Source organism: Microcebus murinus, chromosome 5 (assembly GCF_040939455.1).
Source record: "Microcebus murinus isolate Inina chromosome 5, M.murinus_Inina_mat1.0, whole genome shotgun sequence".
NCBI classification, from domain to species: domain Eukaryota; kingdom Metazoa; phylum Chordata; class Mammalia; order Primates; family Cheirogaleidae; genus Microcebus; species Microcebus murinus.
The window spans coordinates 14,777,376-14,804,687 of record NC_134108.1 but is presented as its reverse complement, the minus strand read 5'-3'; the positions used below and the strand labels follow the sequence as shown (position 1 = coordinate 14,804,687).

Sequence of the window (27,312 nt, the reverse complement as noted above, 5' to 3'; positions counted from 1 at the left end):
GGAATAAATCATAGCAAAAGGCAAGACCCCCGCACTTGTTAGTTGAACATTAATTGCCTCTGCAGCACTGCTAGATGTGCAGAGATGAGTAAACTTAGATCCTGCTCTCAAATAACTTTCAGTTTAGTAGGAGAGAGGGGATTCAGTAGTACAACAAACATTATGTGCCAGATGAATACAACATGTGGCCCCTAACCTGAAGGAACTCACAGCTTAATGTGGAAGATGGATGAACAGAAAGTGTTACTGTCATTTGGTAAATGCTACAAAAAAGGTAAATACTGGGTGTTGTGGAGCCCAGAGTAGGAGCAGTTGGCTCAGCCTAGGAAGGCTCATTGGGAGAAATAAAGCCTGAAACTCAATCTCAAAGGATACTTAATGGCTATCCAGTGGAAAGTGAGGGAAAGACAGTGGACAGAGAAAACTTGCATATGCACGGACTCGAAATTACAGCGGCAGCTTTCTCATGCCTTTGCACATACTTCCAGCGTGTTCTTAATTCAGATCATCTTCTCTTTCTGTCCTGTGCCACATATCCACCAGAGGACTATGAGCACTTTGGGGCAGAAACTTTATTCTCATCCCTTTCCTGTTTGTCTTCAGATCCATTGTAACATAGCTGATGCTCAGTAAGTGTTTATTGGACTCAGATGGGTTCAAGTGTGTGGATTCTAGGTACAGGACAAGATATTAATGGAAAAATAGGCACAGATGACACAGGGGCTCAGGTGACAGGCCAGTGTGATTAGAAAAACAAACGTAAAGGCCTGAATGCTATTCCTTTTTATTGTTTTTAAATGAATGTTGATGTCTGTGCTTTCTTCGCCTATAAAAATCTCTTCTTGTTTCTTCACAGAGTGAAGAGTTCCACATTTATACCCAGTATTGCACCAACTATCCGAGGTATGGGTCAGAGCGAGCAGGCATACTTGTGCTCACTTTCACATCTTTTCGAGTCAGTCCCATGTCTGTGGGCTGGGCGTTGTATGCCTGGCCCTGTGCTGAGTTCTATGGGAAGAATGCAAAACATGCTGAGAACAGATTACAGGGGGACCCAGACGTTGATTCAGGGCTTTGAGGCTCCCAGCAGAGTCAGTGTACGGAAAAATCCTGAAAGATTTTGTAAGACACTAAAGAGATTGCTAAGTATCTACAAAGAGAAACCAAGTGAGCCAGTTGCATCAGGCTGTAAGCTGGGTCTGTGAAGCCTTTTCTATGTGTGCCATGTTTTTTAAAAACACTTAATACTTGGGAAATACTGCTGGTGAGCTTATATAATCAAACTGGGGAGAAAATATGTTTTACATTTGCTGTGTAAGTTTTATGGAGTTTGGAGAAAGGACGTAGGAGGATTTTAGCCTCCTCCTCTTACTGTTGGTCAGGACATTGTGCCATGATGATTTATTTGGTTGGTGGCCAACCATGCGTCTCCCAGGTTTCCCTAAAAAAAAGCGAATAACAAAAAATCCACATGCATATTAGAGCATTTATCATCGATCCTTATCTGTAGACTCACCCATCATTTACAGTTTCATTTAAGCAATTTTCCCTCCTAAAGTATTTGTTTCCACCCCAGTGATGAAGCTATCAGGAAATTGTAGGAGGCCCCAACTAAATCCCATGGTCCTTAAGACAAAAACAAGCTTGCACCACACCCTAATTCAGAGAAATCACAGAATCAGCCCTCAATTTCTCCACAAAACTTCTTCCTAAAGAAAGGAAAAAACATTCAGACTCTGAAGAATCCACAGAGTTCTAGACTGATGATCAGATTCTAAAATGATGGGCTCATGTAGGGGATTATATATGTGTAAATTTCATGATAAACATACCGTTTGAAGTAATAACTTCCGCATATAAACTTCCAAAGTTGCAAATTCAGAAGATTTTCTGACTTACTGAGAAAGAAGAGTACAAAACAAAGGCAGTCTTTTGATATGCTAGGCTGTTTCCAAGTCAAGGGAAAGGCAAAACCATTTGTGCAAGAATATTTTTAAGAGCCTGTCATTCACGGAGCACTGTTGCAAGGTCGGTCTATATTGGCAGGAAACAGGAACAAACATCTCTTGCCTTCAACTAGTTCGCATTCTTTTGAGGGTCAGAACTCAACCAAATGCAATAGTGGACTAGCGTGTTCAATAAAAATGAATTAATATAGGACACAGTAATGTGTAATATAATAGAAGCTACAGATGCCCAAGGTAGGAAGGAAGTAATCAGTCCCAGTGAGGATGGTTAAGAATAATTTTCTGGAGGAAGTGAGGGGTTTTTTTGTTGTTGTTTTATTTTGAGTCTGACTTTGAAGAAACATGTTAGCAGAAAGGTGCTCAAAAGGTGTTCTCGGTGAAGAAGGCATGTCCGGTTCTTGCCCAATTGTGTGCTTTTCAGATTCATAGGGAAATACTTTCTCTTGCCCCCTCGTCTGCAAGCAGTTTGCTGTCTGAGGCCCGACAATCCTTTTCCCCTGTCTTAACAAGCCGTGAGTGCCAGGTGTTTGGGCCCATCTGACAGTGTTTCTTCCCCCTTTGGATCCTGGCTGGTGATATTAAATGTCAGCACACCTTGACAGGTGTCCACTTTCTTCATACCAGTCACACCCCAGTGACTTTCCTGTGAAGAGACACAAGCTCCCACCTCCCTCCTGCCCCCAGGGAGGGGCACAAACATGGTCAGGTCATTGTCCTCAGATGCCTGCCCACGCCCCAGACTTCTGGGAACTGGGAGCATAGCGTGCTCACAGTTTGTGGCAGGTCCTTATTCTTGAGCAAGAGCTCAAGCCTTCAAGTGACCCAAGGGCAACACAGTGGCTAATTCTGATTCTAAAGAACCTTAGAAAAGTTCCCAGGTTACATGATGCAGCCGAGTTTTGAAATCTCAACTCAAGGAGGAAATAAATCAGTTTGAATCGGTATTTCTCAAAGCAGATGGGCCTAAAGGGGATTCTAATGGCTTAAGTATGAGACTTCCATTTACCTTCCTTTCATGGAATCTTATTTTGTTCTTTAACTCTGTATGATTTTTTTCAATTAATCCTGGAACTATATTACTCACTTGGGTAGAAAGGGGCTGAAATTATTTCCACCTGCTTCCTTCTACATCGTGAAGCCATAAGATTTTAATTTACCTGTGTGTGTGACCACATTAGCCTGTTAGCTTGCTTTATGTATAAGATACAAACATTGTTTCATCCATTGCCTTAAGATGTTTTGGGGCTGAACGCGTTACCTCTGGGGGAGCTGGGTTAGAGAAGGAATTCTCACCCAGGTTTCGGATACCCTGCACTGAGGCACACTCCACAGGAGTAAGGCCATCTAGCCTTTCCAGAAGCTGTATTGAGAGTAAGGAGAGGCCGGGCGCGGTGGCTCACGCCTGTAATCCTAGCACTCTGGGAGGCCGAGGTGGGCAGATTGCTCAAGGTCAGGAGTTCGAAACCAGCCTGAGTAAGAGCAAGACCCCGTCTCTACTATAAATAGAAAGAAATTAATTGACCAACTAATATATATATAGAAAAAATTAGCTGGGCATGGTGGCACATGCCTGTAGTCCCAGCTACCCGGGAGGCTGAGGCAGGAGGATCGCTTGAACCCAGGAGTTTGAGGTTGCTATGAACTAGGCTGACGCCACGGCACTCACTCTAGCCTGGGCAACAAAGTGAGACTCTGTCTAAAAAACAGAGAGAGAGTAAGGAGAATCACTTGAAGGTGGAAGGGGAGATCTGTTCAAAAATCCTTAAAGAAAAGTTAACCGTGGGAAGAGTTCTCTAAAGAGGGCCACCATGTAAGGTCATGCAGTTTGTGCATCATATAAAGTGACCAGCAGTGGGGGGGGGGGGTAACAAATGCCCTGGCAGGGGGCTCAACCTGCGGGCAAGAAGGAACTCCTTTTTCTCAGTACAAAGGTGCCTACTCCTTATAATCTAACCCATGGAAACTGAACACAGATGTGCAATATGAGCACTGCATAACAGGAGCTAAAGTCCCACTCAAATACCTGGGCACCCATGGCGCTACGCTCACTGGGTACAAGGCCTTTTTCTAACTCCCCCTCCCAGAAGGATGCTTTCTCTAATCCGCCCAAAGGCCTGCTAGTCTGGCTATAGCTCTGTGGCCACCCTACCCTGTTTTAGGGCATTTACACTTAACAACTGGCATTTAAAACTTGAATACCCGTGTAAAAAAGCATTATGATTTAGATAAAAAACATTTACTCTTCTTGCAGATCAGTGGCTGTGCTCACGGAGTGCATGAGGAACAAGATACTGGCCAAATTCTTCAGGGAACGCCAGGAAACTCTGAAACGCTCACTGCCTCTGGGGTCCTATCTCTTGAAACCAGTTCAGCGGATTCTCAAGTATCATCTCCTCCTGCATGTAAGTTTCTGCCTGCACTCGAAGCGCTTGCCAGGCGATGGGGATTTTCTGTGTATATATTAAGTTTGGGGGAAAATACCAGGAAAGACTATGGACATATGGAAACGTTTTCCACACTCATATTTTACAAGTGACTAATCTGCTTTGAGGAATTAGAGATATTCATATTCTAGGCCTGGAGCCCCATTGACAACAGCCAAGTAAAGAGATTAATTTTAGCTCTGATTCCGATCGAGCTTAGGAGTGCCTCGCACCGGGCAGTGACAGTTTCAGGCAGGGAGCTATCGTCTAAATGAAAAACAGACTGTTTAACGTTTTGTTTTATTTCCATGAGCCCCGATTCAGTGAGCAGCTGGGAGGGAGGGGAGGCTATTTGTCATAGATTGGCTTTTGTATGAGAGCAGAGAGAGAAAGGGGCTGAAAGGGGAGGACAGATGAGCAGTGTGGTGAGTGATCACCCCAGCCGGGCTCAGCCTCACCCCAGGATATCTTTGTATTCTTTTCCCACTACTCTCACAAAATTCAGGGAGACTTTGGAAACCAACATAGTCCTAGCTCTCAAATTCTCACTTCTTATCCTCTAAGGAAGTTGAGACAAATGGAAAAAAGTTTTATCGAGATCTTCATTCTGTAAAGAGGACTTGCTCACCTTTGGACAGCAGAGAGTGTAGCAGAGGGATTCGGAACAGGGCTCCGGGGCAGGACTGCCTGGGTCCAAATCCTATAAATTGCCCACATTCACTGTGGCTTACAAGCACTTCCATAAAAGTAAGCTATTGTTTTTATTGTATTATTTTTATATTACATGAAAAGTCCCTTTTTTAAAGGGATTCAAATCCCAAGCACCTCTCTGTCAACATGCCTGTAGTTCACAGGCATCTCTTCTTAAATGATCCCAGGTTTCTAACTTGGATCATCATTTCAGGTTTGCTCAGTTCACACACATTTAAAATTTTAAGAATTTTGACCATCCAGCTTTAGCAGAAATTCCTTAGCTTTGTCTCTTTGCCTGGATGGCTCATCTTTGGGGATTCTTATATCCTATGAAGCCATATCAGGGATATTACTTTAATTTTTAAATTGATCCTAACGTCCTCTTAGGTTTAGTGGGGATTAATTAGCTGCATCCAAATAATTCTTAAATAATATCTTTCTCAAGACAGATCTCTGTTGAACCCTGTTAATATGACATCTAAGCCTCGTGCGTCCCAGTAACCCCTAATGTGGTCTTCTAGACAAGGAGATGACCACCAATCAAAAGTCTGAGATCTCTGGCCGGGCACAGTGGCTCACGCCTGTAATCCTAGCACTCTGGGAGGCCGAGGCAAGCGGATCGCTCGAGGTCAGGAGTTCGAAACCAGCCTGAGGGAGAGCGAGACCCCGACTCTACTATAAATAGAAAGAAATTAATTGGCCAACTAATATATATAGAAAAAACTAGCCTGGCATGGTGGCATATGCCTGTAGTCCCATCTACTTGGGAGGCTGAGGCAGCAGGATTGCTTGAGCCCAGGAGTTTGAGGTTGCTGTGAGCTAGGCTGACACCACGCCACAGCACTCAACTCTAGCCTGAGTGACAAAGCAAGACTCGTCTCAAAAAAAAAAAGTCTGAGATCTCAGTGAAGCATGTGAGACAAGTCAAGATCCTTACAAAAAGCTAATTAATAGGAATAACAGCCCTTACCCTCTATGTTAAGAGCTGCCAGTGAAGGAAAAAGAGAAGAACAGTATTTAGATTAATCCAAAACTAACTTTTAGTTGCCTTTGAAGTCCTTTTTGCTCTTATAGTTGATTAGAGTGTTCTCTCTGTCATTCACATCATTTCACAGTTGCATAGCCATGCATGAAAATCCCCCCAGGAATATTCTCTGTACTTCTCAGTCTGTACTTCTCAGTCTGTTTGATCAACAGAATTGCCTCTCAGGCTAAAGGAAGGAATTACTATTTTTTAAAATTTTCCATTGGTCTTGAATTTATCTGGGAGTCATTAGTTTTGTTAGTATGGTTTCATAGTGCCTTTTCAACAGCTGAGTCTGAATATGGAAAATAAATGTAACTTCCTTACCCATTTCTAGCTAGATGAAAACCTTGAGTACTCAGTAAAAGTAAATAAAGATTTACAAAGTGTTACTATAATATAATGTTGCCCAGGCTGGTCTCAAACTTCTGAGCTCAAGTGATCCTCCCACCTCAGCCTCCCAAGTAGCTGGGACTGCAGGTGCATACCACCACTACCAGGTCTTGCTATGTTGCCCAGGCCGGTCTTGAACGCCTTGTCTCGAGTGATCCTCCTGTCTCAACCTTCCAAAGTGCTAGGATTACAGGCATGAGCCATGGTGCCTGACTCTTGTTTTTAAGAAAATGTAGCTTCAATTTAATAAGCATTTATTGACCACAGAGCTCTCTGCTAGGTATTGTGGAGACAATAAAGAAACAAGGGGCCATGCAAGGAAAAATCATGGAATTATTGGTTATAAAGATGATTGTTGGCATATCCTATGCAATATATCTAAATTGAATAATGGTACCAGATAAAAATTATAGATGGAAATGAAGCTTGTGTATCAACCATTATCATGTGTAATCAATAAACAATTCTCAAAAAAAAAAAAAGAAACAAAGGGACTATGTACAATAGTCTCTATGCTTAGGTTCTTCGAGAAGTCTAAGGACAGGTATTTTATGTACTCAGAAGTAGTAGAACAAAGATCATATCCCTGTCTCATGTCCCTGGGATTGTGGACCTCCAGTGCTAAGATGAGTGCTAATGTAACATACAGCCGACCGTCAGAGAATTGAATGCTTGAACCATGGATGTCTTTCAACACTGAGGGCTTGTCTTTAGTGAACTTCATTTGGGCTTTAAAACCTTTAACTACATGAATATGCAGTTGCTATAGAGATTTTTTTAAGATAATGTCCACTATATTTTTGAATCTGTTACATATTAACAGACACATAACAGATTCAACAGATATGTATAGGTCCTGCGTGAAACATTTGTTCCCTGTGGAAGAAAATATAAAAAGCATGTTTTTTTATCTTGTAAGAGCGAAACCTACATTGCTAAGAACTGTGCTACATTGGCCACCAGGAAGCTCAGAACTCTATAGCTATAATATCAACTCTCATATCCATTATAATAACTAATATCTCTGTAAGACTTAATGGACCATGCGTATCATTTATTTTATCCTCTTCATCCTGGAATTCTATTCCAGTTTTGTTTTTCTTATCCCTGTTTTTATTCCTATCTTACCATTATTTTGCAGGTATTTCTGGCCTCAGAATCTTAAGGAATGATGGTAGTGTGTAAATAAAATAAGCTAAAAGTAAAACATATAAGGAACTAATCATAGAGGTGCCATGTGTTTCATTGGCTATGAGAAAAAATGGAATTTTTTTTTTTTTTGCTTAAAGGAAATAGAAAATCACCTTGATAAGGACACCGAAGGCTATGACGTGGTGCTCGATGCCATAGACACGATGCAGCGAGTGGCCTGGCACATCAATGACATGAAGCGGAAACACGAGCACGCAGTTCGGTTACAGGTGAGCCGGCCAGGCATCAGTGCCCCGCGGTGGTGTTGGTGCACTGACTGGTTATCCTTTCCTAAATCCAATATTCGGGCGGCTCAAGTATTGCACTTCGTTCATGGTCTTCAGTATAGTTCTCCCTAAAGGAAGGTCAGGACACAGATGTAATGCCGATCATTGTTTAGTACGGCTACTTAGTAGAAAGTTACATTGTAACTCTTAAGCTATAGTTTGCTCATAGCCCCTTTGATAACCCCAAGTTAAAAGTTTGAGTCTCCCAAGGCCTTTTATTAATTACAAATTAGTAATTCTTGTTGAAAGAAACTATCTCTAAGCCATTCGAAGGCTTTTTTTTAAAGCCTTTATTCCTCTCTCCCTGGTTACTGAGAAATTATGAGATGGTGTAGATGCGGCCACAGGCAAGGAACTCAGAGGAAGGGCAGTGAAGGCTGGAACCGGCTTCTTTGCAGTTTCACTTGGGACATGACCTCATGTCATTTTAGTTTCCTTATTTTTTTAATAAGACAGAGAAGAAGTTTGCTAAGGTCTCATTTAGCATCAAAATTCTGAGCCCCAAATACTTAGAGCCTATTTTATTTTATTTTATTTTATTTTATTTTTTTGTTTAAAGACAAAGTCTCACTCTATCATCCAGGCTAGAGTGCTGTGGTGTCATCATAGCTCACTGCAATTTCCAACTCCTGGGCTCAAGCAAGCCTCCTGCCTCAGCCTCCAGGGTAGCTGGGATTACAGGTTCCACTATGCCTGGCTAATTTTTCTATTTTTAGTAGAGAAAGGGGTATTGTTCTTGCCCAGGCTGGTCTCAAACTGCTGAGCTCAAGCAATTCTCCCACCTCAGTGTCCCAGAGTGCTTGGGAACTTTTGATAGTTTCTGGGCCACGGATCATGTCCTGGGCAGCTCAGAAGATATACTATTAAAAACAAAACAAGGCCGGGCACGGTGGCTCATGCCTGTAATCCTAGCACTCTGGGAGGCCAAGGCGGGTGGATTGCTCAAGGTCAGGAGTTCGAAACCAGCCTGAGCAAGAGCGAGACCCCGTCTCTACTATAAATAGAAAGAAATTAATTGGCCAACTAATACATAGAGAAAAAATCAGCCGGGCATGGTGGTGCATGCCTGTAGTCCCAGCTACTTGGGAGGCTGAGGCAGCAGGATTGCTTGAGCCCAGGAGTTTGAGGTTGCTGTGAGCTAGGCTGATGCCACGGCACTCACTCTAGGCTGGGCAACAGAGTGAGACTCTGTCTCAAACAAACAAATAAAAAAAAAAAAACCAAGGCTGGGTGTGGTGGCTCACGCCTGTAATCCTAACACTCTTGGAGGCCAAGGCAGGCAGATCGTTTGAGCTCAGGAGTTCAAGACCAACCTGAGCAAGAATGAGAACCCTGTCTCTACAAAAAAAAATAGAAAGAAATTAGCTGGAAAACTTATATATATAAATTAGCCGGGCATGGTGGTGCATGACTGTAGTCCCAGCTACTCGGGAGGCTGAGGCAGAAGGATCGCTTGAGCCCAGGAGTTTGAGGTTGCTGTTAGCTAGGCTGATGCCACGGCACTCTAGCCTGGGCAACAGAGTAGTAAGACTCTGTCTCAAAAAAAACCAAAACACCACATGGGCCCAGAGGTCAGTTCCAGGCTCCTGGGTGTCCATATAGTGAGACAGAAAAGCCCACAGTGACTCTGTGCTGTGCAGAGCGGTTGTGCCTATCTCCAGAAAAAAAGATACATTATTTGGCTCATAAGTCAGAACAAATACTAGGTTTCAGGTATAGGCAGCCAGATTGTGGTGTGATACCACTGACTATCAAAACTTGGAGGAAGATAACATTCTAATCTTCCAGACCACTTTTATTTTTTGCAGCAGTAACAAAAGTTTAACACTTTATGATTCAAGTGTTTTGCAAACATAATGTTGACATCTGTTGCATACTGTCATCCCCCCTTATCTGTGGTTTCACTTTCTACAGTTTCAGTCACCTATGATCAACCAAAGTCCAAAAATATTCAATGGAAAATTCTAGAAATAAACAGTTCATAAGTTTTAAATTGCATGCCATTCTGAGTATTGTGATGAAATCTCATGCTGTCTTTTTCCCTCCCACCTGGGACATAAACCAGTGTATCCAGGCTGTCTATAGCTGTCAACTTAGTAGCCAGCTTGGTTTTTATTTTTTTTCTGTCTCCCCACCCAACCAGCTTGGTTTTTAGATCAACTGTCGATGTATCACAGTGCTTGTGTTCAAGTCAACCTTATTTTAATTAATTATGGCCCCATACTGCAAGAGTAGCAATGCTAGCATATGGTTATAATTGTTCTAATTTATTAGTTATTGTTATTAATCTCTTACTGTGCCTAATTTGTAAGTTAAATTTTATCGTAGGTATGTATGTATAGGAAAAGGCATAGGCCAGGCGTGGTGGCTCACACCTGTAATCCTAGCACTCTGGAAGGCCAAGGCAGGCGGATTGCTCGAGGTCAGGAGTTCGAAACCAGCCTGAGCAAGAATGAGACCCCGTCTCTACTATAAATAGAAATAAATTAATTGGCCAACTAATATATAGAGAAAAAATGAGCTGGGCATGGTGGCACATGCCTGTAGTCCCAGCTACTCGGGAGGCTGAGGCAGCAGGATTGCTTGAGCCCAGGAGTTTGAGGTTGCTGTGAGCTAGGCTGACACCACAGCACTCATTCTAGCCCAGGCAACAGACAGAGCAAGACTGTGTTTCAAAAAAAAAGGCATAGTGTAGATAGGGTTTGGTGCTATCTGTGGCTTTAGGCATCTACTGGTGGATCTTGGAATGTATCCCCAGCAGATAAGGGGTGGGGTGGGGGCAACTACTGTATTCAGAAATGGCTAAATGGCTGGTTTTTGTATGAATCTGCTTGGCATTCTGAAGTCACCGCTAAATCAGACTGAGGCTCAAACTTATCTCCATTTCTACCCATTTCTGTTTTCAACCAGTGAAGTTTCTGATTATCTTGTAGGTTCCTGAATTGAATGGTGCTAGTGAGTATTTCTACTTTTCAAAATAATTTTTAAAAAAGGTTTCCTTTAAAAATGTTTTGACGTTTTTTTTTCCCATGATGGGGTCTCACTCTGTTGGCCAGGCTGGCCTCAGACCCCTGGGCTCCAGCGAATCTCAGCCTCCCAAGTAGCTGGGACTATCAGCATGTACCTAGCAAAAGATGTTGATATATGGTGAATCCCAAAGAAATGTCAGTCATGTTATCCATCTATACTTTTCAAGTTCCATTAAAACACTAAAACAGGCCAGGCGCGGTGGCTCACGCCTGTAATCCTAGCTCTTGGGAGGCCGAGGCGGGCGGATTGCTCAAGGTCAGGAGTTCAAAACCAGCCTGAGCAAGAGCGAGACCCCGTCTCTACTATAAATAGAAAGAAATTAATTGGCCAACTGATATATATATAAAAAATTAGCCGGGCATGGTGGCGCATGCCTGTAGTCCCAGCTACTCAGGAGGCTGAGGCAGCAGGATCGCTCGAGCCCAGGAGTTTGAGGTTGCTGTGAGCTAGGCTGACACCACGGCACTCACTCTAGTCTGGACAACAAAGCGAGACTCTGTCTCAAAAAAAAAAAAAAAAAAAAAAAAAAAAACACTAAAACATAAGTTTGGGGCAAAGAAAGGTTTATTTCTTTCCCCAAATAAGTGAATTTAAATTCAGGAAAATTCTGAGAAAATATCTCTTGGGTAATTTTACCCAGGCTCTAGTTTTGAGCTACTTATATGCAATATGGGCCTCAGTGTCTGAAAGAAAGTTTCCAAGTCAACAGCTCTGAAGGATTTTAACCAGAGAAGAGGGGGTGAGAAAGTTAAGAGAAGGAAGTCATCTAGAAGTCCCATAATGGTTGGGGTTGGGGGGAGGCCCTGATCTAGCTTTTGAAAGATATAAGTGCTGCTGCCAACCACAGCACAGGGATTATTAGATAATAAAAATAAGTAGGCTGGGCGCGGTGGCCCACGCCTGTAATCCTAGCACTCTGGGAGGCCGAGGCGGGCGGATTGCTCAAGGTCAGGAGTTCAAAACCAGCCTGAGCAAGAGCGAGACCCCGTCTCTACCATAAATAGAAAGAAATTAATTGGCCAACTGATAAATATAGAAAAAATTAGCCAGGCATGGTGGTGCATGCTTGTAGTCCCAGCTACCTGGGAGGCTGAGGCAGCAGGATCGCTTGAGCCCAGGAGTTTGAGGTTGCTGTGAGCTAGGCTGACTCCACGGCACTCTAGCCTGGGCAACAAAGTGAGACTCATTTCTTTTTTTTTTTTTTTTTTTTTTTGAGACAAAGTAGTTTGCAACTTATCAACTAGCAACTTGATTCATTTCTGTTAACCCTTAAGAGCAGGTTTATGTTATAGACCATCAGTTACCATGTAGGCCATTAGACCCTGTTGTGGACCATTAGTCACCGTTCGTGAGACTCGGCAGATGGGCCATCAGGTCCTTGTGCCTTGCTTTCCGTGTCCTGTTGAATCCAATGGCCTGTTCCCTTTCTCAGGAGATACAGAGTCTGCTCACCAACTGGAAGGGGCCGGACCTGACCAGCTACGGGGAACTGGTGCTCGAGGGGACCTTCCGCATCCAGCGGGCCAAGAACGAGCGGACACTCTTCCTGTTTGACAAGCTGCTCCTCATCACAAAGAAGCGAGATGACACGTTTACATACAAAGCCCACATCCTGGTAGGTCTGAAGGCTGGTGGGTGGCAGGCGAGGACCCTGGCTGGTCCCAACCTGCCCCCAGCGCACCTGCCTCACCCCGTCTGCTCTCTCCGCTCCAGTGTGGCAACCTCATGCTGGTGGAGGTGATCCCGAAGGAGCCGCTCAGCTTCAGCGTCTTCCACTACAAGAACCCCAAGCTGCAGCACACGGTTCAGGTAACGGCAGGGCCCTGGCCCCCCGGTGAACCGTGAGCATCATGTGCCCGGAGGAGGCCTTTCCAGAGCTTTCTGGCCACATGGTGCACTCTCCTGTCCTATCTGAGGGTATGTGCGGGGTGGAGGCGTGAGTCGTCTGACTGTGCGAATCTGCTCCTGGTAGGCCAAGTCCCAGCAAGACAAGCGCCTCTGGGTCCTGCACCTGAAGAGGCTGATCCTGGAGAACCACGCGGCGAAGATCCCGGCCAAGGTAAGACGCCGACGTCGGTAAACGGAATTCCAGTCCCGGCCAGGCACCCTGGCAGGACCAGACGTTTACCTTCAAACTAAAGAAAATTGGGCGGGCGCGGTGGCTCACGCCCGTAATCCTAGCACTGTGGGAGGCCGAGGCGGGCGGATCGTTGGAGCTCAGGAGTTCGAGACCAGCCTGAGCAAGAGCCAGACCCCGTCTCTACTAAAAAATAGAAAAAAATTAATTGGCCAACTAAAAATATATAAAAAAAATTAGCCGGGCATGGTGGTGCATGCCTGTAGTCCCAGCTACTCAGGAGGCTGAGGCAGGGGGATCACTTGAGCCCCGAGGAGCTGGAGGTTGCTGTGAGCTAGGCTGACACCACGGCACTCACTCTAGCCTGGGCAACAGAGCGAGACTCTGTCTCAAAAAAAAAAAGAAAGAAAGAAAGAAAATTGAGGCGGAGGGTGTAAAGGGTCCATTAAAGCAGCCATTTATACTGGAAAGATGCACACGCGTGGCAGACTCTGAAGAGGGTGGTATCTTTCCTTTGGGGGCTTGAAAAAAGAAAACATGAGAAAGACTGTAAGAAAACTTCTAGAGAACTAATAGAAAATGGAGTCATGAGCGTCGTTCTGAAGTGCGCTAAGTACCTGCGGTGACGGGAGCTGTGCCAGGCCCACGGAAATGCAGGCGACAAGATACAGACCAGGAAGGGTTCACAGTGAGGGAGCCCCGCGACCGTTAGCTGCCTGCCCACCGTGAGGGGACAACAGGTGTGAGCAGGTGTTGTGGAGGGATAGTGTTCGGGGCCATTGAGTAGAGAGAGGATGGAAAACACCTTTACCTGAGTCTGGAAGGATGAGGAGTGTTTTTATTAAGCAGGGGAAAGGGAGGCCAGGCCGAGAGGCCGTGTAAGCCCAGAGGGGAACGATGGGCACACAGTGTTCACGGCACTCGGGTGGCGCCCGGACTGGAGGGCCTTGTTCCGGGGACGGGGCAGGAGGTGGGGCTGGAGCCGCAGGGCTGTGGACACACGCTGGGAGTCTGGACCGCACCAGCCTCGGGAGACTCCTGCGGGTTTGGAAGGAAGGGGAGATGGCGCGGCCCTGTGTTTGGAGGGTATAACTCTGGGGACAGTGAGACAGGTTGCAGGAGGGAGAGCAGAGGCAGGAAGAGATTAGTGATCCGCCACCATAGTCCAGAAAAGAGATGGGGAGCACCATCATGCAGCCACAGCCACAGAGGGGGCCACAGGCCACTGAGGCAGAGAGGACAGGCATCAAGGATGAGCATGGCGTCCTGAGTCCTGCAGTAGGCTACAGAGGGGAGGAGCCGGTGAGGTGCCAGGGAGGAGGAGGAAGGGAGGAAGAGCTTGCTCCCACTGTTACCCATGACAAACAGGTCAACACAGGTGGAAATTCAGGTCTCTGGAAGCCAAGGATCAGGAGGCTTCCTCGTTAGAGGCAGCCTGAAGCCCTAAGATTTGACAGGGTGGCCCACAGAGATGTACAGAGGCAAGAAGAACCTCTGGGGTCCCAGAACGTGAAGGACCTGCAAGGGGCTGACAGCTGGAGCACAGGGAGAGACCGTGCGGCCAAGTAGGCAGGCAGGGGACCATTGTGCTGGCAAAGGAAGGAATCCCAGGACCAGGGAGTGGAGAGAGAGCCTCAGATGCTGCAGAGATCAGAAAAGATTCAAACAGAAAAGTAGATTTCCGATTCAGTAACTAAGACATAAGGTCAAAATTACAGAAGATTGAGACGAGGGGGGAATAAGGAGGAACAGGCTGGGTGTGGACTTTTGTCTTTTCTGAACTTTGTAAAAAAAAAAAAAAAAAAAAGTGGTAATTTAGGTAAGGAGAGACAAGATCAAAGCAGGACTTCTCCATGCGGGTGAGGAATACTGAGTCTGTAGTAGGCTGCGGGGCAGGAGCAGGGGAGCAGACCAGGAGTGGCGCTTGTTGGATAGAGACCCAGGAGGTGGGAGGGAAGAGGGTAAGAGGCACAGGAACGGGGGCTGGTCTTGGAAAGAGCGGGAACATCTTCCCTGGCCAGGGGAGGAAAAGCATGAGAGAAGAGAGAAGGCAGAGGAGCCTTGAGGTGGACCTGAGGGAAGATGAAGGGTTTGATTTCACTGATGCAGGTGATGAAGTCATCTGCCAGGTGAGTGGAGAGAGAAAGGGGTTGGGTACTGAGGGAGAATGGAAAGGCCCTGAACAGTTGCTTTAAAAAAATGGACTATTCACTAGAGATGATTAAAATAATTTGTAAAAGGCACCAAAGATCCAACTGAAGCTGGCCACCATGAAGCAGTGTGATGATGTCCTTTCAAAATCTGCTCAGGACCTTGGGAACTAGTGGTGAGGAGCCACGGCACACACAGGTTTCCCGGGGCAGGCAGGCGAGGGAGGGGGCTGCTGAGCATGCAGTTGCAGCAATTGTGCAGGATTCTCAGGCTGACTGGAGAGCAGAAGCCAATTGAGGAGCTAGGCTTGGGTTGAAGGATTGCTGGTGGTGTAGTCAGAGAACTGGTTTAGCAGGAGTTAAAGCTGGTGAGATGGGCTAGGTGCAGTGGCTCACACCTGTAATCCTAGCATTCTGAGAGGCCAAGGTCCGGAGGATTGCTTAAGCTCAGGAGTTCGAGACAAGACTGAGCAAGAGTGAGACCCGTCTCTACTAAAAATAGAAAACATTAGCTAGGTGTGGTGGCATGTACCTATACTCCCAGCTCCATGGGAGGCTAAGGCAGGAGGATCGCTTGAGCCCAGGAGTTTGAGGTTGCTGTGAGCTAGGCTGATACCACAGCACTTGCCAACATAGTGAGACTCTGTCTCGAAAAAAAAGAAAGAAAAAGCATCCTACCTAACAACAGCAGAATACAAATTATTTAAACAAACAAACAAAAAAGCTCGTGCGATAGTAATACAGAAATCTGCTGCTAGAGGAGGGACGTTTGGAACCTTGCATCAGGGATGGGCAGTTCTGGGTGTGATCAGGCTCCGGGGTGGCTCAGACTCCAAGTTGCTGTCCTGGAGTGGAGGGAAAAGGTCATCGGAGATAAAGTGGTCAAGGAATTGGGATGAGAGTGGTGAGCGGATTATCCACTTTTGGTGTCATGGTCCAAGATGGGGCTGGGAGGAAAGAGATGCGGAAAATGGGATGAGAATCATGAGAGTAGAACTGGGTGGAAAACAAGGAGGGCCAAGATTTCTGAGAAAGGAGAAAGGCTGTTTTGCTCTCTGTATATTTTGAAAGGCACTTGAAGCCTGTCCTCAGGGCTGCCGGCGGTGATTTTGTGCTCGGGAAATGAATGTGCACAGGTGTGTAATTTGACGTAAGCATGAGTTTCATTCATTGTGAGATGCAGGGGAGCTCATGCAGAGAGGCGGCTGCATCTTCTTCATGGCTAGTCATCCGGTTGCTGGCCTTATGACTCAGAATGCCCTTCTGAGCAATGGCAAAGTGGCTTTGATGCGCCCCGCCTACCGTTTACCTGTCTACTGGGAAAATCAAAATTGCCAAAGAGATTCTCAAAGGCAATTTCAAAACCATTACAAAACGAGAGTAGCTCACATACCTGTCTCTCTCTCCCACACTAGGTGTGCATATGCCAGGCGGTTTTCCTTTTATGGACTCAAATGATTCATATAGTCAGTATATAATTGTACTTCTTGCCCAAGTTGCTGATCCTTTTAGAATCTAAAATTTTTTTCCTCCTATTATAACTTATTGAGCACATGTACACTGTGCTAAGTACTTTATGTTATTATTTCACCCTAAGAAAAATGTTATGAGATAGATCTTATTCAAAATGTTTGTTTATATAAAATAAAATTAATACGTAATGGGAAATTTTAAATAGGTCTAATAGTGTCAAGAAGTTGTGGGAAATTAGCTCTCAAGTGCCTCATTCCTTTAATTCAAGGATGGTCCTCGGCTGACACCTAGTGGAAAATCCAGAAATAGTACTTTTGGGATTTTTTTGGTTGTTTTCTTGAACCAGAGTCTCTGTTGCCCCGGCTAGAGTGCCATGGCATCAGCCTAGCTCACAGCAACCTCAAACTCCTGGGCTCAAGTGGTCCTTCTGCCTCAGCCTCCCGAGTAGCTGGGGCTACAGCCATGCGCCACCATGCCCGGCTAATTTTTTCTATATATTTTTAGTTGGTCAATTAATTTGTTTCTATTTTTAGTAGAGACGGGGTCTCGCTCTTGCTCAGGCTGATCTTGAACTCCTGAGCTCAAACTATCTTCCTGTCTCAACCTCCCAGAGTGCTAGGGTTAAAGGTGTGAGCCACCACACCTGGCCAATACTGAGTTCTTGAAGTTAGGTTTATAAATACCAGGTAACTTCTTAGAAATAACCATATTGCCCATTATTACATATAACATATAAACTGAACTCTTGTCCAAATTAATTGAGAATAAAGGTAAAAGTAAGTACTTTTTCATTTCATATGTTAATATGGTTCTTGTCAGTACACTTCCAGGAAATTGAGCTAACTTTGTGTTTGAAATTAATTCTCACTAGTAATCTCCAACTCCAAATGTGCAATAGAAATATCACTGTTACAAAATTCGAAGTGTTTGTTTTCTCAAAATTAAGGTGATTATGTTGAGACTTCCTCCTCCTCCTTTTTTTTTTTAACTAAATATGGTTGTGATTTAGCCTATTTTTACTTAGCCACTTAGCCTAATATTTTTACTGTGATATCACAGATCATAGCAAAATGAGTAAAATTATTTTTAAAGTTACTTGTGGCATCATATTTGTAGGGTAAGTTATCTTACCCTTGAAAAATGAAGATGACATTAAAGAGACAAGAAAAGCTACCTAAACTAATTTATCTTCTTTGAATCCTTAGGCAATGATTCATGTTAGAGCAATTCATTGATCTCTTCATATTGCCCTAAACATCAGTAACATATGGTAATAACAACAACAACACAGAGAAGCCCCAAATCGTTAAACTTCAGAAGGGGGGTGGTGGCATGTAGGAGTGGGGGAAAGTGAGTATAGAGAAGGAAAAGTCACGGTTTATCAGGCACAAGCCCCAGGAGAGTGGGCGGGAGTGCGTGGTTGAGCCCATCACTGCATCCTAATAACCACTCTGAAAGGGAGGCCTGATATCCGTCCTACAGCTGAGGAAGCAAGTTTGGGAGGTGGGAGGTTGCCCACCTAGTAAAGCCCCACCCCGCCAGCCCCTCTGAAAGATTCTGGGGCCCACAGAAGAGATGGGAAGGGGCTGGGGGCAAAAGAGAACAGGGAGAGAGATGTGATGACAATCACATAGTATTTGGAAGGAGGAAAGCAATGAGAGGAAACTTCCAGCAGCCATTTTACAATCAACTCAAAATAATTAGAAGGTCCCCAGTGTTGCAGGGAAGGCTGGTGACATAGATACCAGGCTCCAGCCTTGAGTTTTTGGTTTGGTACATCAGGGTTGGGTAGTGGGAAGCTGCATTTTTTTTTTTTTTTTTTTAATAAGCTTCCCGGTGGACGCTTATGTCAGCAGGCTTTAGGAACCAACCTCCCCCTTCCCCGCCCCCATCCCCCGCCCCCATCCCTTTGCAGGGTGGTCTCAGTCTCAGCTCTGGAGCATCGGTTGTGTAGCATCTCCTGCCCGCATGAGGGCGCTCATCCGTTTGAATCCCCTGAACTGTGTGTTTAATGCCTAAAAGAAATAGCGAGTTTTTAAAAGCTTTTAAAAATCCATTTGTTTAGGTCCTGTCTGTAGGTGGAAAAAAAGAAAAAGTAAAATATATAGGTAAAATAAAAAATCCATTTGTTCAGGTGAGATAAGATCTGTGTTAGGATTGGGTGTTTAAAGAAGAAAATAATAATAATAATTGCAATTATAGCTGCACTTTCTCTCTTACAGGCCAAGCAAGCTATCCTTGAAATGGATGCCATTCGTAAGTTTTGTTTCCTTAGCATAATTCGAAATGTCATTATCTCCTTGTATCTGTCACGTTTTCTATCTTAAAGTTTATAAAAATGTCAATTGTAGTAATCCTAGCACTCAGGGAGGCCGAGGCGGGTGGATTGCTTGAGGCCAGGAGTTCGAAACCAGCCTGAGCAAGAGCGAGACCCCTTCTCTACTATAAATAGAAAGAAATTAATTGGCCAACTAATATATGTAGAAAAAATTAGCCGGGCATGGTGGCGCATGCCTGTAGTCCCAGCTACTGAGGAGGCTGAGGCAGCAGGATCGCTTGAGCCCAGGAGTTTGAGGTTGCTGTGAGCTAGGCTGATGCCACGGCACTCACTGTAGCCTGGGCAACAAAGCGAGACTCTGTCTCAAAAAAAAAAAAAAATGTCCAATTGTAAGAAAATAGCATCTCTACTCACTGTGTTAACAAAAAAGGCAGATAGTATAGTCCCTTCTTAGCGAATGACTTGTTTCTGAATTGCTTCTCCCAGGGTTATCTGTGAGTCACTTGATGGATGGCCACTCATTGTCTAGGTTTCTGCATCTACTAACAATGTCAGTTATGCCTCTGGGGTCAACTCTTCCCCTCCACCCAAAAACGGGGTCACACAATACATTTCTTACTTCATCCCATCTTCTAAAAAGTCCACGTTGATTATCTGTAAGAATGTGGTAACTTGATAGTTATTGGTTTTTCTTATGCAGTAGAAAATTCTGAAATACAACCAGCTCACATATGTGAGAGTATCTGTAGGCTTATAAAAGCAGACAGAGAATAACTATATCAGGTCCTTAGACCTTGCTCAAAAGCACTTATCACATCTTTGTTATATTTTAGATTAAATAGACTAAAAAGAGAAAACAGTGACTTTCAACACTTACAACCAGGGCTGGTGGAAACTTGTACTTAAAACACTTTTACGTGCCGGGTGTGGTGGCTCACGCCTTTAATCCTAGCAATCTGGGAGGCCGAGGCGGGAGGATCATTCTAGGTCAGGAGTTCAAGACCAGCCTGAGTAAGAGAGAGACCCCGTCTCTAATAAAAATAGAAAGAAATTAGCCAGACAACTAAAAATACATAGAAAAAATTAGCTGGGCATGGTGGCGCATGCCTATAGTCTTAGCTACTCAGAAGGCTGAGGCAGAAGGATTTCTTGAGCCTACGAATTTGAGGTTGCTGTGAGCTAGGCTGACGCTATAGCACTCACTCTAGCCTGGACAACAGAGTGAGACTTTGTCTCAAAAACAAAAACACTTATACGTAAACTTTTCAAAACACTTTACTTACTCTGTGTGTGTGTGTGTGTGTGTGTGTGTGTGTGTGTGTGTGTGTGTGTGTGTGTGTGTGTGTGTGTGGTGTGAGTTAGGGTCTCTCTCTGTTACCCAGGCTGGAGTGCAGTGGTGCAATCCTAGCTCACTGAAGCTTCAAACTCCTGGGCTCAAGAGATCCTACTGCCTCAGCCTCCGAAATACCTAGGACTAGAGGCCCATGTCACCACTCCTAGCTAACTATTAAAATTTTTTATAAAGATGAGGTCTCACCATATCGCCGAGGTTGGGCTTGAACTCCTAGGCTCAAATGATCCTCCCTCCTCGGCCTCCCAAAGTGCTGGGATTACAGGCGTGAGCCACTGCGCCCAGCCTAAAATACCTTGCCTTTGAGAAACCTCCTCTGAAGTGCAGCCGTCAGCTCCCTCACTGTCCAGCTGCCCTTAGTTAACTCCCAAGGGGGAAAAAAGAAGCGTCAGCAGGGTAGAAGCAGTTGTCCCCGCTGTCGTAGCTGTGGCTCCGCACTTTATACCCACAGACCTGAGAAGAGACACGCGGTGCTCCCTGCCACAGTGCTAGGCTGTGCGCTCCAAATCCCCACAGTTTATTCAGTGGAAATTGCCGTAAGAATTTTTTTTCTAAGAGCACCCTGAAGAGCAGGTGAGGTCATGCTGCGTGTGTGCAGATTGGGAAAGACCGAGCAGGGGTTGCGGAGAAGTCAGCGGTCAGCTATCAGTGTGGCCAGCTCCGTGCAACAGCATGATTTTATTTTATTTGTTCCCAGACCCTGGGCTTGTGTTTAGAAGCCAGTAAGATTGGCCAGGCGGGGTGGCTCATGCCTGTAATTCTAGCACTCTGGGAGGCCGAGAGGCGGGGGGAATCGCTCAAGGTCAGGAGTTTGAAACCAGCCTGAGCAAGAGTGAGACCCCGTCTCTACTAAAAATAGAAATTAGCTGGACAACTACAAATATATAGAAAAAATTAGCCGGGCATGGTGGTGCATGCCTGTAGTCCCAGCTACTCAGGAGGCTAAGGCAGCAGGATTGCTTGAGCCCAGGTCTGAGGTTGCTGTGAGCTAGGCTGAGGCCACAGCACTCTAGCCTGGGCAACAGAGTGAGACTCTGTCTCAAAAAAAACCAAAAAAACAGTAAGATTCTATGAGTGCCCAAAATTATCTTGAGCCACTAGTTGGTGCCACAGGCATCTCTTCCAGACCTTGGCCAGTCCATTGCACCAAATGCCCTCACTGTAACTTTCCGCTGACATTGGGGACGTGCACATGGTCTTGACGATCCTCAGAACTCTCTCTGAGATGAAGACACCCTTGAAGAGTCTTACTCCTAATTTGAGGAGCACTGGTTTATAGCTGTGTCCTAAAATTGCCCTTAAGCTTCAGGATAAAGATGATCATTGAACATGCTGCAGTACCTTGTAATTACACCAGAGCATCTTAATCCCATGTTTCCCTAAGTGGGGTGGAAAGACACAAACCTAGTGAAGTTAAATTAAAATGAGAATCTAAAACTTTCCTCAGATGTTCAAAGCAGCAACATCTAGAAAAATATTAAGGGTCATTGCAGGCCGGGCACGGTGACTCACGCCTGTAATCCTAGCACTCTGGGAGGCCGAGGTAGGAGGATCACTGGAGCTCAGGAGTTCAAGACCAGCCTGTGCAAGAGCGAGTCCTCATCTCTACTGAAAATAGAAAAATTAGACCGGTGGGGGGAGGAGGGCACACACCTATAGTCCCAGCTACTCGGGAGGCTGAGGCAGGAGGCTCGCTTGAGCCCAGGAGTTTGAGGTTGCTGTGAGCTAGGCTGACTGATGAGTGACAGAGGGAGACTGTCTCAAAAAAACAAAAAAAAAGGCCATCGCACTAGAGGACAATCCTTCATAGTTCCACGAAGGGAACTTTCTAGAAAAGGAAAAGCCGATTTATAGCTTTTTCTGCCAGAGAGAGAGGCAGGAAGGGGGAGGGCGGGCAGTTAACTAACTGACTCCTAAAAGTCCCACTGCCAACAAAGAGCCCTGAGATACACGTTCAACACCCATTATGGGAGGGGGATTGTATCCATGTTTGAAGAAGTAGAATAAATCCATAGAAATCTAAACTAGCCACATTGGTTTTCGAGAGGTCCCTCACTCTAATGCTTGTCTCCGCAGACCTTCCCGGCTTCTGCTACAGCCCCGAGGGGGAGACCAAGCCGCTCTGTGGCTCTAAAGAGGGTTCTGCTCCACATCGGCTGAGAAGAAAATCCGGTAAATAGCCTGTTGTCATCTAAACAGAACACTAACGGGAGACTGGTGATGAAAGTCCTTTTCAGTCTGGCCAAAAAAAAAAAAAAAGGCATTTCTGTCTGGTGTTTTGCCCACTGCCAGTTTGAACACAGCTGAGGCTGCCTCAAGATGGGACTCTCAAGCCTTTGTCCCACAACTCTTTTCTACTCAACTCTGTTTCTTTCCCAGTGAATATAAAACATCAATCGGCCAGGCGCGGTGGCTCACGCCTGTAATCCTAGCACTCTGGGAGGTCAGGAGTTCGAAACCAGCCTGAGCAAGAGTGAGACCCTGTCTCTACTATAAATAGAAAGAAATTAATTGGCCAACTAATTATATAGAGAAAATTAGCCGGGCATGGTGGTGCATGGCTGTAATCCCAGCTACTTGGGAGGCTGAGGCAGAAGGATTGCTTGAGCCCAGGAGATTGAGGTTGATGTGAGCTAGGCTGAAGCCAGGGCACTCACTCTAGCCTGGGCGACAAAGTGAAACTCTGTCTCAAAAAACAAAAATAAAAACATATCAATCACCTAATTTTGCCTTGTATAGCCTCTTACTGCTGACTTACAGATACTTAAGCCCTATTTGCTCTTACTAATGAAAAATGGTATCCTGCGGCTGACACACACAAAAGATAATCCAAAGCTAAGGTCCCAACTCACGTTTGCTGCACCAGACTCCACGAGGTATTGTCCTGGCCTCAAATGTTTGGTTTTATTTGAATCGGAATTTGGGTATCTAGTCTATGCCTTGCTAAGGACTGGGAATGCAAGGATGAAAAATACACGTGACTCCTGCTTGCAAGGAGCTCCTAGCGGGAGACACACGGAAAATGTGAATAAACGCCAGTCTGTGTACGATGGGGCCATGGCAGAGGCTGGATGGCAGGAAGAGTGAAGAGAGGCAGAGGTTAACCCCCTAGGAAGGAGAAGGGAGGTCCACAGAGCAGAGGACCAGCACCCTGGTGGACTCTGCAGGCTGAGGAGGTGGATGGCACAGGGACAGCATGTGCAGAGGCACTCAGGCTCGAGCCAGTGTACCTTAGGATAGGTGCCTGTTGCCGGAATGGCCGGAGTGAGGGATGGAGCTGGGGGTGGAGGAAGAGGTGGGTGAGGTGAAGTGCAAAGAGATATGGCTAGAGATAGGCAGATAGGAGCCTGACCTTGGAGGCCCAGTGGGCCACCCATACATAGGTTTTGAACTTAACCCTGCAAGTTGCCGAAGGATATCAGGCAATGAACTCTAAAAATGTTTGCATTTTAAGGACAGAACTCTGGCCCTCCAGTTCCCTTTCCCATCAGATCTGAACACTGGTCTTGGTGGCCGTAAAAGGAGGAAAAGTAATGCTGAAGCAGGCCACGCAGTGTTGTAGTTTGTTATATAGCACGTGGGCTAGTTTCAAACAAGGTTGAATAAAAATAAAAAAGGACAGAACTCTGGCTCCAAGAGGGGAATGAAATGGGCAGGGAGACCAGCTAGAGGGTGGTCCTGCTAGCACTAGTCCGGGTGAGAGAGGAAGAAGGCTTGGATTAAGATGGGGTGGGGGGCATTACTGGGGACCTCCAGGACAGTGATGGATGAAAACGGGAGGAGAAACAGAGAATGCCATCCTGGTTGCCGGTTCGGGAGGTATCCCAGAGAGGAAGTGCAGATGAAGAGGCAGATTAAGAGGGGACATGTGGGAGGAGATTGAGATATGTTGAATTTGGGAAGGCTGAAGCTTTGTAGCCTCTGGCATAAAAGCACACAGTTGAAAGTTACTAGCTTGTAGGTGGTAGTTCAGGCTGAGGAAGCTGCTCTGCTGGCAGCGGGGTTGATAGTCGGATTCTGCTTTTCTGTGATGTGACTTCTGATTCCACAAGTTGTCATTTATCCTACCATTTTGACCCAGTAAATTTCTTGCTCCTAAGTGTCTCTGAGCAATGGGGATTTAGGTAAATTTGATAGAGCTCAGTCTGTCAATAAATAAATAATTCATTTATAAAGAAAAAATTTTGATTTGGTCTTACAAATGATGCTTTTTTTTTTCTCCCAGAACCTTCCTCAAGAGCACATAAAGTTTTGAAAACCAGTGGTAAGTCCTAAAATATGTTTTCTTGTTTTATTCTTGCTTATATCCACTAAATTAAACCACACGTTAAAATAAATACCAGAGGAATTATAGATTGACAGATTTGATTTGATTACGAGAAGATTAACTTCTGTGTCTCATTATGAAATTTACAGTCAAATGACATATATTTGTAACATAAAAAAACAGGTATAAAATGATTAATATCTCTATTATATAAAGAAACCCCATAAATTAAACCTGGAGGAAACTAAAAAAATAAAAAGAAACCCCATATGTCATAGAAAAGAGACAAAGGACTCTTTTAAATATATATATTTATATATATAATTTTTTTTATATAAAGGACTGTTTTTTAAAGTACAGAGAATATACTTGGGCAGCTTCCCAGAAGAAACACAAACTGCCAGTAAAATTTAAAAATGGTCACCCATATTAGTAATCAGAAAAATGTTTAAATGAAATAGAGGGGGGAAAGCTATGAGCTTGGACAAAACATACAGACAAATAGGCACTCCAAAACTGTTGGTGGGAGTGTAAATTTTTGAAACATTTCAAAGCAAAATCAGTAATGCCTGTTTGAATTTAAAATGTGTGCATAAAATGACAGAGTAAGGGCGGGCATGGTGGCTCACGCCTGTAATCCTAGCACTCTGGGAGGCTGAGACGGGAAGATCGCTCAAGGTCAGGAATTCAAAACCAGCCTGAGCAAGAGTGAGACCCCATCTCTACTAAAAATAGAAATTCATTGGCCAACTAAAAATATATAGAAAAAATTAGCCGGACATGATGGCACATGCCTGTAGTCCCAGCTACTCAGGAGGCTGAGGCAGGAGGATTGCTTGAGCCCAGGAGTTTGAGGTTGCTGTGAGCTAGGCCAATACCACGGCACTCTAGCCTGGGCAACAGAGTGAGACTCTGTCTCAAAAAAAAAAAAATAAATCAATAATAAAATGTGTGCATGCCCTTCACCCACCAGTTTCACCTGCATACATGTCCTTACCTAAATGTGGCTAGATTTATATACGAGTTTGTTGTTTGCAATATTTGTAATAGGAAACTCCACAAAATTCCCATCCAGTGAGAAATGGTTAAAGAGAGTATAGTGCAGCCATTCACAAGATGAAATTATAGCTGTTGAAAAAAATGAAGAGGATCTCTACTAACAAATGTCCACATATTAATATATTTAGCAGAAGAAAAGTTGCATATTGCATCTTTATTTTAAAAACAAAAAAATAACTTTGGTGCAGCAGGAGCGGTGCAGGAGCTGGAAGGATGAACATGAAACTGTTCATTGTGGTTACCTTGAGGGGCTGGGATTCATGGGAGGGAAGTACTTTATATACTTCTGTCATTAAACAGTTGTCAACAGTGAGACATACATAATCGGGCTGTGTGTAAAGAATGTCAGTAAGGAAGTGGCTGTGTAAATTTCTCCCCATGATTCCACTTGCAGCACTCCTTAGCTCAGCACCAGGGTAACCCCGCTGATTAACCACGTGCGTACGGCACTCACCGACCGTGAACCCTTGCCCACAGCCGGCACTCACAGTCCGCACGGTAGCATGTGCTGTGCATTGACGACGAATCCGTTTTCCTCTTGTGTGATGAGGAAAGCTTGGAAGCACTGACACCTTGTTTTACTTTACAGGCAGCTTTACTTGTAATGTAAATCAGGATAGGTAACATATACATATGTTTTCATTACATTATTTTAAAATGTTCACAATTTAATTTTGATAAATGAAAAATTAGAAGTCATATCACCACTGTCGGCTACAGTCACTGTGCCCATTCATCTGTGGCTATCGACTATAGTCGATGCTTGTACCGAAGTGGTTAAAAGGCTGCATCCTGCAGTTAAAACAAATGAAATGCCTAAAAATCAACAGAAGCATAGTTGTCATATCTTTCCCCCCCCCCCCTTTGGCACTAACTACTGACAGCTGAAATAGTTGTCTTTATATGGTTTTCATTGCTCAGGGCTTTTTTTAAAAATCAGACAATGCATATTTTGTTTGGAAGCATTTGAAACTTATTAACATGAATTAGTTCATTGCTCTCAGAAATTAAGGAAGATATCTAACCTCAGGTACATACATAATATGGTGGTTTTATGTACCGTAGAGGATATATACTTGGGATAATTGAAAGGCATGTTCTGAAAATTATATCTAAAGGGCCCAGAAGTTACCTGGGCTTCAATTATTGGCAATAGGTTTTTTATGTCCTATAAAATATTATTTCATATTTATATGAGAGATACAGTTTTAATTCTCTAACTTAAACCAAACTTTTATTTTGCAGAAACAGCACAAGACATCCAAAAGGTAAGCTCTATCATATTTCTTATTTCAAAACACTTAATTTTAGCCACCATTTATAGGTGCCCTCTCCTGTATATCTCATCCCAAGTGTTAACATTTTTACATTTTGGAAATTGGATGTGTTACATTTACTTTACATTTTGAATTATTTATATCTGATGTAAGCAAAGACTCATTCTTATCAACTTCCTCTTTCCCCTACCCCATCTCTTAGAACTAAGGCAATTATTTATTCATTCTTCTGCCCCACCTCTCACCTCAGGAGTTGTAACCTTACCTTAGGCTGTAACACCTGCAGGGTACTAGGGGAGCCACCTCACCCCTGCCTTGTGCCTCTGCCCTGGGGTAGAGCAAGGCCTTGGCCTCCTATGCATAACCCCCTCC

The 27,312-nt window shown here is 44.6% G+C and overlaps 1 protein-coding gene and 1 non-coding gene across 2 annotated transcripts in view; both read left to right on the top strand.

The window, feature by feature from the left end:
* Positions 1–27,312, top strand: part of PLEKHG1 (pleckstrin homology and RhoGEF domain containing G1) — a 212,322-nt gene that overhangs the window by 172,238 nt on the left and 12,772 nt on the right. The window contains exons 6-15 of the mRNA XM_012740928.3: positions 857–903; positions 4,219–4,369; positions 7,790–7,921; positions 12,441–12,623; positions 12,722–12,817; positions 12,981–13,067; positions 18,931–18,964; positions 22,414–22,509; positions 24,563–24,601; positions 26,909–26,931. Of these exons, the coding sequence (XP_012596382.2) occupies positions 857–903; positions 4,219–4,369; positions 7,790–7,921; positions 12,441–12,623; positions 12,722–12,817; positions 12,981–13,067; positions 18,931–18,964; positions 22,414–22,509; positions 24,563–24,601; positions 26,909–26,931 (888 nt within the window). The remainder of the gene's footprint in view (positions 1–856; positions 904–4,218; positions 4,370–7,789; positions 7,922–12,440; positions 12,624–12,721; positions 12,818–12,980; positions 13,068–18,930; positions 18,965–22,413; positions 22,510–24,562; positions 24,602–26,908; positions 26,932–27,312) is intronic.
* On the top strand, positions 23,804–23,935 carry LOC142871300 (small nucleolar RNA SNORA61). The gene has a single exon (XR_012919550.1). It is a non-coding gene; the product is annotated as a small nucleolar RNA SNORA61 (small nucleolar RNA).